The sequence below is a fragment of the Doryrhamphus excisus genome, chromosome 1 (genome assembly GCF_030265055.1).
Source record: "Doryrhamphus excisus isolate RoL2022-K1 chromosome 1, RoL_Dexc_1.0, whole genome shotgun sequence".
Classification (NCBI taxonomy): Eukaryota; Metazoa; Chordata; class Actinopteri; order Syngnathiformes; family Syngnathidae; genus Doryrhamphus; species Doryrhamphus excisus.
In genome coordinates, this window is record NC_080466.1 from 25,371,292 (window position 1) to 25,385,780 (window position 14,489).

General features: G+C 37.8%; 1 protein-coding gene across 2 annotated transcripts in view; it reads left to right on the forward strand.

The window, feature by feature from the left end:
- The first annotated feature begins 4,945 nt into the window (after positions 1 to 4,945).
- Positions 4,946 to 14,489, forward strand: part of meis2b (Meis homeobox 2b) — a 30,104-nt gene continuing 20,560 nt past the window's right edge. For both annotated transcript variants that reach the window (XM_058089508.1, XM_058089499.1), the window contains exons 1-7: positions 4,946 to 5,272; positions 5,392 to 5,636; positions 5,984 to 6,125; positions 6,836 to 6,886; positions 7,123 to 7,173; positions 8,539 to 8,685; positions 13,175 to 13,289. In XM_058089508.1, the coding sequence (XP_057945491.1) occupies positions 5,261 to 5,272; positions 5,392 to 5,636; positions 5,984 to 6,125; positions 6,836 to 6,886; positions 7,123 to 7,173; positions 8,539 to 8,685; positions 13,175 to 13,289 (763 nt within the window). In that variant the 5' untranslated portion in view covers positions 4,946 to 5,260. The remainder of the gene's footprint in view (positions 5,273 to 5,391; positions 5,637 to 5,983; positions 6,126 to 6,835; positions 6,887 to 7,122; positions 7,174 to 8,538; positions 8,686 to 13,174; positions 13,290 to 14,489) is intronic.

Consider the following 14,489-nt stretch of genomic DNA (forward strand, 5'->3'; position numbering starts at 1 on the left):
CTTGTTGTGTTATTAATACGCTTCAACGTACTGTATTTTCCGGAATATAAGTCATACTTTTTTCATGGTTTGACTGGTTCTGTGACCTGTACTCCAGAGCGACTTACAATTGAATGTCCCCCCAAAATGTGACTTATAGTCCAGTGGGACTTTTTCTTAATTTAGCATTTTTAGCTGGAGCCACTATAATGCAAAAAATATAGTATTTTTATTTTTAGTTTGCTAATACATGGAAATGGGAAGTTGAAGTCAGCTCGTTTGTTCGTCTATGATGTCACCAGCGGTTGACTTTGTAGTTCCTAAACACGTTTTTATAGTTTTACACGGACAACACAATTCTAAATGCGTATAAATGATGAATGGACAGGCTAAATGAACGTTTAAGGTTAGTTCTACCAACACAGATATTACGAGTTAAGGAGTTTTTCACCTTCCTTTTACCAAAATGCGGCCTCTGGCAATTTTCTTTGCCTCCATTTGGGCTTATTTTGTAAGTTTGGGATAAAAAATATATACAAACGTGAGGTGAGAAATCGATAGAAAATCATTCATCATCCCAAACATGGAGCAACTATGTAATAATTCTCAGTAAAAAGGTTCCTGTGTTAAATGTTACGTTATTTTAAGTGTCAAACATGTCCACTAGTGGGGCTCCTAAACAATAAACAGGAAGTCATATGAATCACAAAGCAGCTATTTGCATGTGGATATGATGTGGATGGTCATAAATCTCCAGGATGAGGGACGGTCCATAACCGTATACGATGAGAATCAATAAGGAAAGTTCTGTGGCATAATGTGAAATAAAACAAACATAATTACTGTCAATAATGTGTACTTGGAAGGAAATACACATCTCTACTGTAATATTTCATTCAAGCCGGTAAATCCTGTCAATCCCCAACAGCTTCCTGAGAGGCAGATGCTCTGGTTTGAGTCTGGTGTTGTGGCGAATCCATTAGTTGGACTAATAGGATGCGGAGGTTTGATTATCACAATGATTAATGCCACGTGGAGGTGGCATTAGCTGTGGGATTTATAATAAGCAGCTTGATTTATGCTTTATGAAGATGAGGGTTATTCACGGCCACGCAAATGTACGCGTTTATGGTTTTACTTGTATTTTTTTTTCCTACAAAAATAGGCCGTTTCACTACAAAAAACAAATACGGGAATTCCTCATTTATGGTAATTAATTGTTTGGTTTCAGAAGCGACCGTGATCATTTTCCACAAAATAGGATTCCTTATATTTTTGTAGTTGGAACATAGGAATTAGATTACAACCTTTTGAATACCGTTTTTAACTGTAGTAGACATGGAATATAGTAGACATAATAAGAGAAAACACAACATAAATAAGACTGCACGCAGGACGAGCGGTTAGCTAGGGGACCTGGGTTCAATTCCCGGCTCGGGGATCTCTGTTTGGAGTTTGCATGTTCTTCCATGCATGCGTGGGTTTTCTCCGGGTACTCCGGTTTCCTCCCACATTCCAAAAACATGCTAGGTTAATTGGCCACTCCAAATTGTCCATAGGTATGAATGTGAGTGTAAATGGTTGTTTGTCTATATGTGCCCTGTGATTGGCTGGCTGTACCCCGCCTCTCGCCCCAAGACAGCTGGGTATGTCTATGATATTGGGTATTAGTGTCACGCCCTGTGTAGGTTCCCACGTGACAGTTTGTTTATGTTCCCTCTCTGGGCTTTAGTTTCCGTTTGGATGCTCTTATTTTGTATTTAACTTCCTGCTTTGCTCGTCTTCCTTTGTTGTACTTATCACCCACACCTGTCCCTAATTTCTCCTGCGTCTATTTAGTTCAGGTGTGTGCTTCTCCCGTTGTGGGATCATTATCATTTGTCAGTCTGCCAATGTGAGTTGTGCATCCTGCTGCAGTTATTACAAAAAATACATATTTTTACCTGCATTTGGTCCTATTCTCTGCATCCTGGGGTGGAACCAATAAGCCGACTGTGCACGACCATGACAATTAGGACTGTAAAGGTGACTATAGGGGTGTTATTTCATGTCAAGAGGGCTCTAATAAGGTTAAACACATAATTAGAAAGTTGCAAACAGGTTTTTTTATGCTTGAACTGCAATAATATGCCATATTTTATTTTATATTCCAGGAAAAAATATATTCAAGGAAAAAGTGAATAGCTTTGACATGTGATGCTCTCCATGCTGCTGCCTCTCTCATCCTCGTACTGAACCTCACCAACACACAAACACATCACACGCGTACACCAATGCAACAAAACCCATTTCAACTACGGATGGAACATGCAGACAGTATGCCAGCCGCTACATGCTAGCACATGTGCCGTCTCTCCCACATAGACGTAAATGAACACCCCCTCACCGACACCCCTCCCTCTCGTCCACCCTGCTCTACGCTGGCCTCCTTTCTCCCTGGGTTGTGACAATGCTAATGATTGGCGCTGGCGTACAGGATGACGGCTGACAGGCAGCCAGACCCGGGCTGACTGATGGAGAGGGAGGGTGTGTGTATGGAAACTTGAAGAAGTGTGTGTGTGTGTGTGTGTTTGTGTGAGGGTGGGGGCTAGAAGAAGAGGTCAAGGATGGTGGTGCACTCGTTCCTTGGTTCCTAAATGGTAATGTATGTCTTGGAAGGCAGGGCCTGACACCCTGAATCAGCCTTCATTCAGATCACTGGCTGGCCAGGGTGTGGGGGTGTGTGGGGTGGGGTGGCCAGGATGGGGGGGGGGGGGGGGGGGGGGGGGGGGGGGGGGGCTGGCGAGGTACCCATGAAGGAAGAGAAAGCACATGTAAATAAGATGCAATGAGGAGAGATAGCCCCGGGCATGGTGCATGTTTGCCTTGTTTCCTTATCGCTATTTATCATTCAAATATATGCCTTCAATAATTCACATGCACGCCGTATCAAACAACTGCTTTTCTTTCAAAAATATTCATACCAGAAATATTTCACTTTCTGAAAACACTCCAACATATTTCTTCACTTGTCAACAGAATTTGGGAGAGTCAGCTTGAAATGTTCTTAATGTTCTTTCAAACAGGAGATGATATGGACTTTTTGTCATCATTCCCATAATAATAATATTGAATGCATTTTGAAGAGTATCATAATAATAATAATGTTTCTTATGAATAATAACATAATAGCCCATGTCCTGATAATAATAACCTATTCATACCACTAAATACCACATAATACGATGTGTGTGTCAACAACACAGCTGGGATAGGCTCCAGTATGCTATAATAATAACAGATTAATAACCTTTGTGTTAATAATAACACGTTAATAACAGAATAAAATATTAATAACATTTGTGTTAATACTAATATAGTCATAACATAATAATAAGATATTAATAACATGTGTGTCAATAACAACACAGCTGGGATAGGCTCCAGTATGCTATAATAATAACAGATAATAACCTTTGTGTTAATAATAATACATTAATAACAGAATAAAATATTAATAACATTTGTGTTAATAATATTACATACATATAATATATGTGTGTATAATAATATAGTAATAACATAATAATAAGATATTAATAACATGTGTGTCAATAACAACACAGCATGCTATAATAATAGCATATTAATAACCTTTGTGTTAATAACAGAATAATAACATATTAGTAACATTTGCGGCTATCACATATTAATGACACATTTGGTTATAATAAAACAATTACATACATATAATATATGTGTGTATAATAACATAAGAAATTCATAAACATACAGGTATGTGCAAATATAATAACATATGACATTCATTCGATTTATAACATATATTAATAACATGTGTAAAGTAATATATTCATAACATATGTGTCTATAGTAACATAAGAACGTGTGAACAATCACATAAATGTATAATATGTGTTAATACAATAACATATGCTGTATGTGACATAATAATATATATTTCATGTGTCCATAAAAATGTGACAATAACAATATACTGACATGCTCAATATATGTGTAATAATGACATAATAACACGTGTGTAAACAATCATGTAATAACGCATGAATAACGTGTACAGTAATATATAACACATATGTGTATGTGTAAATAATAATCACATAATAACACATTTGTAAAACAAAATAATATATTATTGTGTTGATGAAAAGAAATCAAACATTAATAATATTTCTGAATGACATTGAGCTACCAAGTATAAAAACAATGCCTTCTTATTAAACGTGCTGGTATGATCATGTTTTAGAGGCCCGCAGTCACAAAGATCCATGTTGGCTGCATCATCAAGTTGCCAACACACACGCCGGAAATGATGTATGCCTTTTCAAAGTAAAAGCAATAATAGCAGCGAGGCTATTATTGCATTAATATTTGTATTAATATTTAATACACTATTTATTACTTTGCATTGCGTTGCGGACTCACCTGCAGTACTTCCATGGACTTCCTGCTTTTATTGACTTTACTCCACCCGATCTCGTCTAGGGACGCCCACTCCACTGTGATTGGTCTCACTCCCGAGTGCTCCCGAGGACTTCCTGATACTGTACAGTATAGGGTCTCATTTACTGAGTGCAGGCAGTCACAGGCCATTAAAGGAAATCAGGATCACATTGAATAGTATAACTTTAAGCTGTAAAATTGTGTAGCAGAGCATCCTTGAGCAGGTGAATACAACATTGTGACTACACTACTAACATCTATACGTCAGAAAGTGGAAAAAAGTCCCCTTTACACTCATTAGCTATGTCAGCTAAAACACTTAGCAAATATTGACCTGCAGCAGATTACTTTTAGCATCTTCTAAATTGCACCTCGTGAAACGGCGTCTATCAGTATCTTATTTTGAAATGGTCACCCGGAAGCAGTCACGCTTACTGACGCCGCGGGAGGTAAAATGGGCAGTCTCCTCCAAGGTCCCTCATTAGCATACCCTCCACATCTTCCCGGCTATAAGCTGCTCCTCGGCCAATCTGTGGCCAGAGAAGCCTTGAGGAGGCGGCAGCGGCAGCAGATGAAGAAGAAGGAATCCAACCCTCAGCCAGGAAACATCTAACATGTTCTGATCCCCGGTGGGGAACCGCAGGAGTCATCAACAAGTTGGCAAGGACACAAGATGCTTCCTTCTCGTGTTTGATCGCTTTTGGTTCCCGTGCAGGACTACAATTATTATCTGGATTAAAATTGATATTTTGAGGGATTTTAAAGTCTCCACAGCATTTCAAGTCACTTTTTTTGACGCGCTTGGAAATTGCGCACAGCGATGGCGCAAAGGGTAAGTCACAACACACACACACACACTTTGGAAGTTGAATAGAATAATAATAGAAGAGTAAATATTTAATATATATATATATAATATAATTATTTTGATGGTTATGATTTTCCCGCCAGTACGACGAGCTGTCTCATTACGGCGGTGGGATGGATGGAGTCGGAGTGCCCACCTCCATGTACGGAGACCCGCACGCCCCGCGGCCCCTGGCCCAGGTGCACCACCTGAACCACGGGCCCCCGCCGCATCCCACGCAGCACTACGGAGCCCACGCGCCGCACAGCATCATGGCGGGAAGCATGGGCGGCAGCATGGGCAGCGCCGTCAACGACGCGCTCAAGAGAGACAAGGACCAAATTTATGGGTGCGTCGATTCAGCGATGATCATAACTGCAATATCAACATACACAATTAGGTCACAATACTGCGGTAGGAGATACTAAATATATCATAAACTGTGCTTTATTTTTTAATGACGAATAGCAGCATTTTTTTGCACACAAATTATTTTGTCTTCCCGGTTTTTTTTTATAAAGTTTGTTTCTGTTCTATGACGTCATTTTCAAAATGCTTTATTTAATTCAACAAAAAAACGTGACAAATTGAATAGCTAACGTGTGTGTATATTCCCTATATATTCCTTTGTATGGATGTAAATGCACTGCACCCGCGTGTAGACAGTGAAATTGAACAATTGTTGTTTTGTTGCAGTCATCCTTTATTTCCGCTTCTTGCTTTGGTGTTTGAGAAGTGCGAGCTGGCCACGTGCACGCCCAGAGAACCGGGAGTGGCGGGAGGAGATGTTTGCTCCTCGGACTCCTTCAACGAAGACATTGCAGTCTTTGCAAAACAGGTAAACATACAGAAAAATAATAATCATTACAATTATAATAACCCATAAGAACCTCCACGTCCCCCAAAGCTTTTCTGTGATTTATTTTTAACCGCTTAGCTTTAACGATGACACATAAATATATGTTGCAGTTGTAGCTAAATTCCACCGCTAGCCTCTATCACAGTTATAGTCATTCATAAATAATGCAACTTATTTGACTGTTTTATTATATTTGACTGTTTTATTATTATTATTTTAAAATATGCATATTTAAACCAATTTTTGGTCTAAATGAAGCATTTCCAAGCATAAAAAATGACTAAATAAAGTAAAATACAGAGGAAAGTACAATTGAAAGACATTGTGATTGTATGTAGTATTCTACACTGATCAGTAGGGGTCAGTAATGTTACTTTGATGAGACAATCGCCACCACAGGAAGTACTCTGCAGAAACGTGTGTATGTCCTATTTTCTCTTCTTACGTCAACGATATTGGACATAAAGGTGACTATAGGTTATGTCTCTAATAAGGCCCTAATTAAATACAGCTTTTGTAAATAAGGAATTCTACTTGGCGTGGAAGTAATAATAATAAGTAAAAATAAGGGATTACTGTATGTAACACCATATACATCTTATCAGCTCATCAGCCTTACAAATAACACCATAAAAAGAGAAAAGGGACCTGATGGATTGATTGTTTGATTTTCTTCCTTTCCACTTTAGATCCGCGCAGAGAAACCTTTATTTTCTTCCAACCCAGAATTGGATAACTTGGTGAGTTTTGTCTTATTTATAATTTTATTTGTCTTATATCTTATTTTCCTTTAAAACCATATGAACACATGTTGCAACAATATATAGTTCTAAATATTGTCACTTACACTGGCCTGCTTTTTGCATCTTTAATGTCGAAAATGTATCAAACGAGCCCCCTCACCCCCTTCCTGCCCCCGCTTGCTTAAAAGAGTTCATGCATGTTGTTGATTGGCGGGTTTCTTTTGTTTTTTTAGATGATTCAAGCCATCCAAGTTCTACGCTTTCATCTACTGGAATTAGAGAAGGTCAGTATCATTTTGATTTTTTTGATAGTTTTTATTTACTATATTTTATTGTATTTATTTAAAAAAAACAAAAAAAATATATATATATATACACACATACTGTATTGCAGTAATCCACTTTGCATTTTGTGGCTTTACTCTATAATGGTTTGTCCAAAATATATGCTGCTTTGTGGTTGAATACTATTATTAGTCATAAAATATGCAGAATTAAGCAAATTTGGCCTATTTTTAAACATCAAAATTGATAAATGAAGTAAAATACATATACAGAAATCCCAGGCTTACGGCGGTCAATTGTTTCCAGACCCTGCCATGATAAGTGAATTTTCGCAAAGTGAGATACCTTCTTTATAAATGGAATCTAGTTAGAGCATACAAAAGCCATCTAAATACAACACTATGCTGGTATTTTACTTCATTTGACCATTTGTATGCTTGAAAATGCTTAATATTGGCAAAAAGTATCATGAAACAATGAAAACAACCATTTCAAAGATACATTTGCATTCAGAATGCATAAACCGTGTAGTGCAATACTTACAATAATTTCATTCAATTTAAGTCAACGTATCCATGAGGAGTTGGAAGAAAAGCTTATTCCATTTAAAAGGTACAAAAAACAACTTTTCCAACCTTAGTTCTAAGATGTGGGAACTAAAAGGGATTTTGGGCATGTATGTATGTAGTTATGAATAACTTAGTAAAACTTAGTGAATGTGTTAAATAAGCAGGTAATTTATTAGCAGCAACACACACAAGCACAAGTCTTATTATGTATTATATGTTTTATTTGATCTTATTATGGCTACTATTTTGGCCAATATGAGTGTAAAGGTGACTATAGGGGTGTTATTTCATGTCTTGAGGTCTCTAATAATGTTAAAAACAGGTTTTTATTCTCTCGCTTTGAAAATATTCCAGTTTGGAATAAGGACTAAAAATTCCACAGACAAACTTGAACATCCACTGTTGGGAGCTAACATTAGAATTATTTTCCAGTAAGAGGAAATGGAATGAGCTCTTATGTTAAACATCACAACAGTAAACTGTGGCAGACAATTATGCATTGATATCAATATCAAGCATCTGCACGTGGCTTCATTGTTTTTTCCTACAACACAGGGAGCTAAATAGCTAGTCAATATAAAGTATGAGGGCAAGTCACAAGCCCTCATGAAACATCTCTCAGCGACACACAAAATGAAATCCCAATTCTTTGACACATTTGAAGGTATGTAAATAATGATTCTCCCATATTTACATATGGAGGGTGGGGAATGTAACCTAGTAACTAGAGTGTAACTAGTATCTAGAATGCTGACAGTTGCTGATGAGAGTGATAATATTGGACTTTCCTTGCAGGTGCACGAGCTTTGTGACAACTTCTGCCACCGCTACATTAGCTGCCTGAAGGGCAAGATGCCCATCGACTTGGTCATTGAGGAGCGAGACGTTTGCAAGTCAGACTTTGACGACCTGTCGGGGTCCTCCACCAACCTCGGAGATCATGTGAGTACACGTGTAGTACACATCATGTATAATCCTTTGTAGTATAGATGGCTGAATGAGATATTGGGATTTATGATTTGACTGAATTGGCTTTATGCTGCTTTTGTTACTACTTTTTACAATTTGCTGTGGTGGACATAAGCATTGATGGTGATCATCATTCCAGTTGGGATTCAAACTCAGACATGCAAATTTATCAGCTGCTGTGCAAATAAGACTATATTATAATACACTATACTGCAATAGTATACGGTATGTCCAGAAAGTCTCTCTACAATTGGACTTTTACATCCCTATGAAGGTGCTGCTGGATGTCTCGCCATGTTTGGCATGTGTAGCGTTGCCTCGTCAATGATGGTGTGAATGGGTTTTCTTGGAGATCAATAAAAGACAGTTACAACCTTGGTTAGTAAGGGTGTGTATTGGCAAGACTCTGGCGATACGATTCGTATCATGATACTAGGCTCACGATACGATATATCACGATATATCACAATATATCACGATACTGTTAACAAGGTGATATTTTTTTGGTTTTTCTTGTAGTTAAAGATTATTTCCTGGAAAAACTGAATTACACCAGCAATATGCACTTACTAAACACATGTTTATTCCATTAGAACAGTATGTTATGCTGTATCACAAACTTTCCTCTGTAAAAACTTAAAGTGTAGCATTTGGATAAATAAAGCTTTAAATTTACAAAAAAAAACCCATAAAAAACAAATAAATTAAATTATGTCTCAAGATCCTGCTCAAATGTTCACATTTTATTAGCTGTGAAAAAATGCAGAGTATACAGTCCCTGACTTATCCACCATCAGAAGAGTATTTTTGTGGAACAAAGTTACTAACATCAGTAAAAGGTCCTTTTAGGATGCTTGAAATAATCATTATTTAACAAAATAGTGATATCAATTTGAAAAACAAAATACCTGCAATATCACAGTACTACTTTTGTAGTATACAAAAGGACCTTGGCATTGCTTGCTAGCGGCAGGTCCTCATGGTGTCTCGCTAAGTGGACTCACAGATTCACGAATAAAGTATTCGGGAAACACGACACATTTTCCAAACGGCATGGGTTTTGTCCATTTCTGCACACCCTACTTTGTGTAGAAATCCAAAATGTGTCCACACTTCAGCCTTGTACGCCGCAGGGGCCGCTGTTATGTGCTGGCATTCTGCCATGTTGGACTGTGTTTATGTGTGAGGACGTTTCACTCGTCAATCTCCTTCAATGTCCTTGCCTAATTGACTACGTAAGTGCTGCCACCTAACGATCGTAGGTTTCAATTCAAATCAGAAATGAAACTTTGCCGTGTCTGCACTTGAATAAATACCATATACAGTCTATGATAAATGCCTAAACATATCCATATCATACTTTTTAATATCGATACAGTATCGTGGAACAAAGTATCGTGATATATCGCCGAAACTATATTTTCTTACACCCCTATTGGTTAGTGTCATTAATTCCAGAGGGTACGACTCTAACCAAAACACGCTCTAACCAAATCCATTTTCGCCATTAGAAATCATGTAAATTCAATGACTCTACTACAGAAAACAGCCAAAACTATTAACACAAAACTTGTTTTTCTAGGTTAATAATTATAGTTTTTTACGCAGAAAACAATTGTAAATGTATAGAAATGATGAATGAAAGGGAAAATTAAACATTTAAGCTTACTTTTACCTTCATTGAAGGCCCGATCGTTGCCAGCAAGATCAACACAGACACCACCTTGGTTTCTTTTGTTTCTTTTCATCATGGCTGCAAAAGAAGCCAAAATCGAGCCAAAGAACCAAAAACTGTGCTATTAAAAAAAATACATTTTACCAATACGGACTCACTCGGGGTCATATTAACTTTTTGCTGCCACCAGTTTGACGAATCAACATGAAATCTGGTGGCGACGTCCGCTGTGACGGGATGAACATCCCAGTCAGTGAACCCCGTGTCCAACACTCAGGGGGCTGGCTATTTGGGTCAGAGCCAGTCTTTTGGGTCACAGACCAGGGCTCGTATTTTCACCAACTACCCCTTCAGACTTTGACGAAATGAGGCCAAATTCTAGCCATGGATACGACACAGATGGCTGCCAATAATTTGTTATCAGATTTGGGCTGCGCCGTAATATGAGGGAATGTGTCACATTTTGCAACTGATTGGAAGCATGTCATAGACTTTGATTGTTATCGTAGATGTGAACATTTACCGTACATCATATCTTTACTACTGGATAGCGACTGGAAGCGACATAGAAAACGGGTGGCTAAACTGCTCTCTGACCGCTTGATTGTTTTCCAGATGCACAAGCTTTGAATTATCTTCTGCTTTTGTAAAACTGGTTTTATTTGACTAGCTGCCATCCTTGTGGGCATGTGTGTCTTGATAGAGTACTGTCGTGCCGCGCTACTTTGCGCTTTACATTTCTCGTCTTCACTCTATTGTGGTTTTTCCAAAATATATGAATTAATAAAACATGTAATGTTTCATTGATGAGACAATACAGGGAGCTACCACAGAGAGCACTCTGTGGGAATGGGAATTTCCCAACGGCAACCTGTGCTATGCCTAATTCCTGTCTTATTTTCTCATATGTCTACGATCATAATTATATAACAAATACTGTTTTTTCAACCATTTTTAGAAGGTTGTAAAAATGTTGAAAAATATATGCTGTAACAACAAGAATATTTTTAAATTAAATTAAAATTTTAAATAAGGAATCCTACATTGAAGAAATTCTGGAAATAATTAATTGCAATAAAAGAGGGATTACTGAAGTTGTTAGCAGGTAGCATAGCAACCATGCCCAACCCCCCCACCCCGTACCCCCGTAGCCAGAAACTCATCGTGAAAAATGAAGGGATGCACGAGCCACTTTGCTATTTTGTAAAGCAACACAAGTCCATATGCTAACAAGTTATATATTTTTCAAGAAAAAAAACGGCATTCCATCTTTATGATGATTACTTCATTTATTTTACCAAATATTTCAACTTTCTTTTAAAATAATTTTTGTAAATGTACTTTTCCATGAAGTACTTTTCCAAAAATTACAACTTTATTTTGGTGTTTTACTTAAAAAATATAATTTAATATTTCAACTCTATTCTACTAAAATGACATTTTTCCTTATAATGATACCACTGGATTCTTGTAATATCACAACATTTTTTATATTCATTGTGAAATTACAGCTGTTTTTTAATTTTTGCTGTTGTTGTTTTCTTTTTTTGTAACTTTTTCAGCTTTTTGTTGTTATTTTTGTGTCAAAAATTATAACCTTATCTCCACAATATTTTGACTTTAGTGTTGTAACTCTTCTGCGCAAACAAATTTTCCAAAAATGCCAACATTATTTTGCTTGTTTCTGAAAAAACATTTTTCTATAATCAACTTTTTGTGACTATGAAATGAAATAATTTTTCCTTTTAACATTACCACTGTATTCTTGTAACTTTTTTCATTAGAATATCACTTTTTTCACTTCATATTTTGACATTGTAAAATGACAGTTGTTTTTTTTTTGTCACATTTTCAGCTTTTTTGTCGTTATTTTTGTGTCCAAAATTATAACTTATTCCCACAATATTTTGACTTTAGTGTCGTAATATTCTAACTTTTTTCCGCAACCTAATTTTCCCAAAATGTCAACATAATTTTGCTTGTTTCTCTGAAAAAATATTTTTTTCTCTCAAATATTTTTAAACTTTATGGTACTAAAATTCCTCAGAATATTAGAACATTGTTAGATCTTCACTCTTCACTCTTGTAAAAATACTGCTGATTTATCCATGTTTGATCATTTTTAGTTTTCTTCTAATCCTATATTTTTCGAATGCCGTGAGCCAACCGCTACCACCCAAGCTAAACCTTCCCGTTCTCCTTCTCATTGGGTTTGAACAGCTGGGACGTGGAGTAAGACCTTCATTAGCTTGATAAACGTGTAAACACATGGCGTTTCTTGAAGGAGCCGCGTTTAAAGAGCTCTTTTCATTCTTCGTTGCCCCGCTAAGAAAAGGGGCATGAATGAGAGGCGCCGCCATTGTCCTGCTGCTCCTTGCTGTCATCTGCCGAGCTCTTCATCTGATCACCATCAGGCAAACAGCTGACGCTAAGAGGCTGAAGAGGCTGGAGAGGCAGATCTGCTGTTTGTCTCCGGCTTCTAGTTGTCTGAGCGGCCGATAAATACGAGCGTCCTCCCTGAAAGCTCTGGCAGAAAGTCTCAGGACATTGTGAGGTTCACATGCTGCACATTACAAGTGGAATATTTCTCTTAAAAGTCCACCACAGGCAGAATGGTAATCTTCTCTGCCTCATGCTAATGACACTTGACTTTGTAAAAGTGCATAATGGACCTCTTACTGGACCTACTGGACCTTCCTCATCTGTTTCCCCCTCTCCCTCCTGTCTTTTCACTCTGTTTCCTTATCTCCTGTCCCCTGGTGTGCGGACCTTTCCCTGACCTCTCAGAACCCAGCATCCTGGAGAGACTTGGACGACGCCCACTCCACACCCTCGGTAGGAACCCCGGGACCGTCCAGTGGGGGACACGTCTCTCAGAGTGGAGACAACACAAGTGAACTCGGTAAGAGACCCTGCAAGCTTCCTCCATATCAAAGCTTTGCCTTTTCTGTCTTGCATCCTGCTGCCAAGCGACCTGGGGGATTATGTCATGTGGCTCATCTACTCCAAACACAAGCTGCATGGCTTGGAAATGGCATGAAGAGTCAATGAATGGACTGTGCTCCCAGCTCCCTTGACATCATCAACCCTGTCATTCTTCTTGTACCTTATCCAAATGATCCTGGTGCTCTTCTAGTCCATTCCAGTCTTGTGCAGGTCGACAGTTCTTTAGTCTTTCCCGTGGTGGTAGAGAGGTGTGAATGGAAGAGGCCATTTGTGTGACGGGGTCTTTTGCCAACATCAGGAGTTGAGATTAGGAGTACAGTACTTTTTTAAAGGGACACGACTCATTTGTGTTTCATGGACACATAACCCATCTGTGGGGGGAGGGGAGGGTCCTCGTTTATTGCATTTAATTTGGTTAAAGACCGTGATAAGTAGGATTCCTTATCTGTAAACAGAACGCTATTGACGTAGCATAGAAAACATGTTTACGACCATCTAAATACGCAGACATGAACATTATCAGAGCCTTCCAGGCATGAAATAACACCCCTATAACACCATTACACGAAAATAAGATGTAAATACTATAAATAGTCACACATGCACACACTTGTTTTTTTGTAAAGTTTCCTGTTATTTGGGCGAAGAGCTAGCTGCTATGACTTGCTGGATGATGATGATTATGCTATGTGTATATCCAGGCCTCGGTCTTTGATTGCATCTTCCCAAATTCATTTTATGCTTGAATATATTTCATTTAGGTAAAAAATACATACAAATGTGCAGGTAAAAGCATGATTTATTCATTCATATATATTGAAATATATATTGGAAAAATGTGACAAAGCATGAAGTGGCGAGTGACATGAGATATACATTTATTAAAAATAGAATATATATCGCTGTAAGTCTTTGGGGGCGAGTGTGTCAGGGAAGGAAACGTTAGCGAGTGGAATAACAAGTAGCAGTAGCAAAGAGTTACAAACATTGTTTTTATGATTAAAAAATGTCAAAAAGCAATTTTTTTCTGCAGCTTTGGGGTGTCCACCCTTTAATACACGAAGTGCAATAACCTTATAGAAAAAGACGCATCCAGCATAAATCATATTTTGGTGTACATGTGCAAGGTCTACATGCTTAATATGCGCTAAAGTGT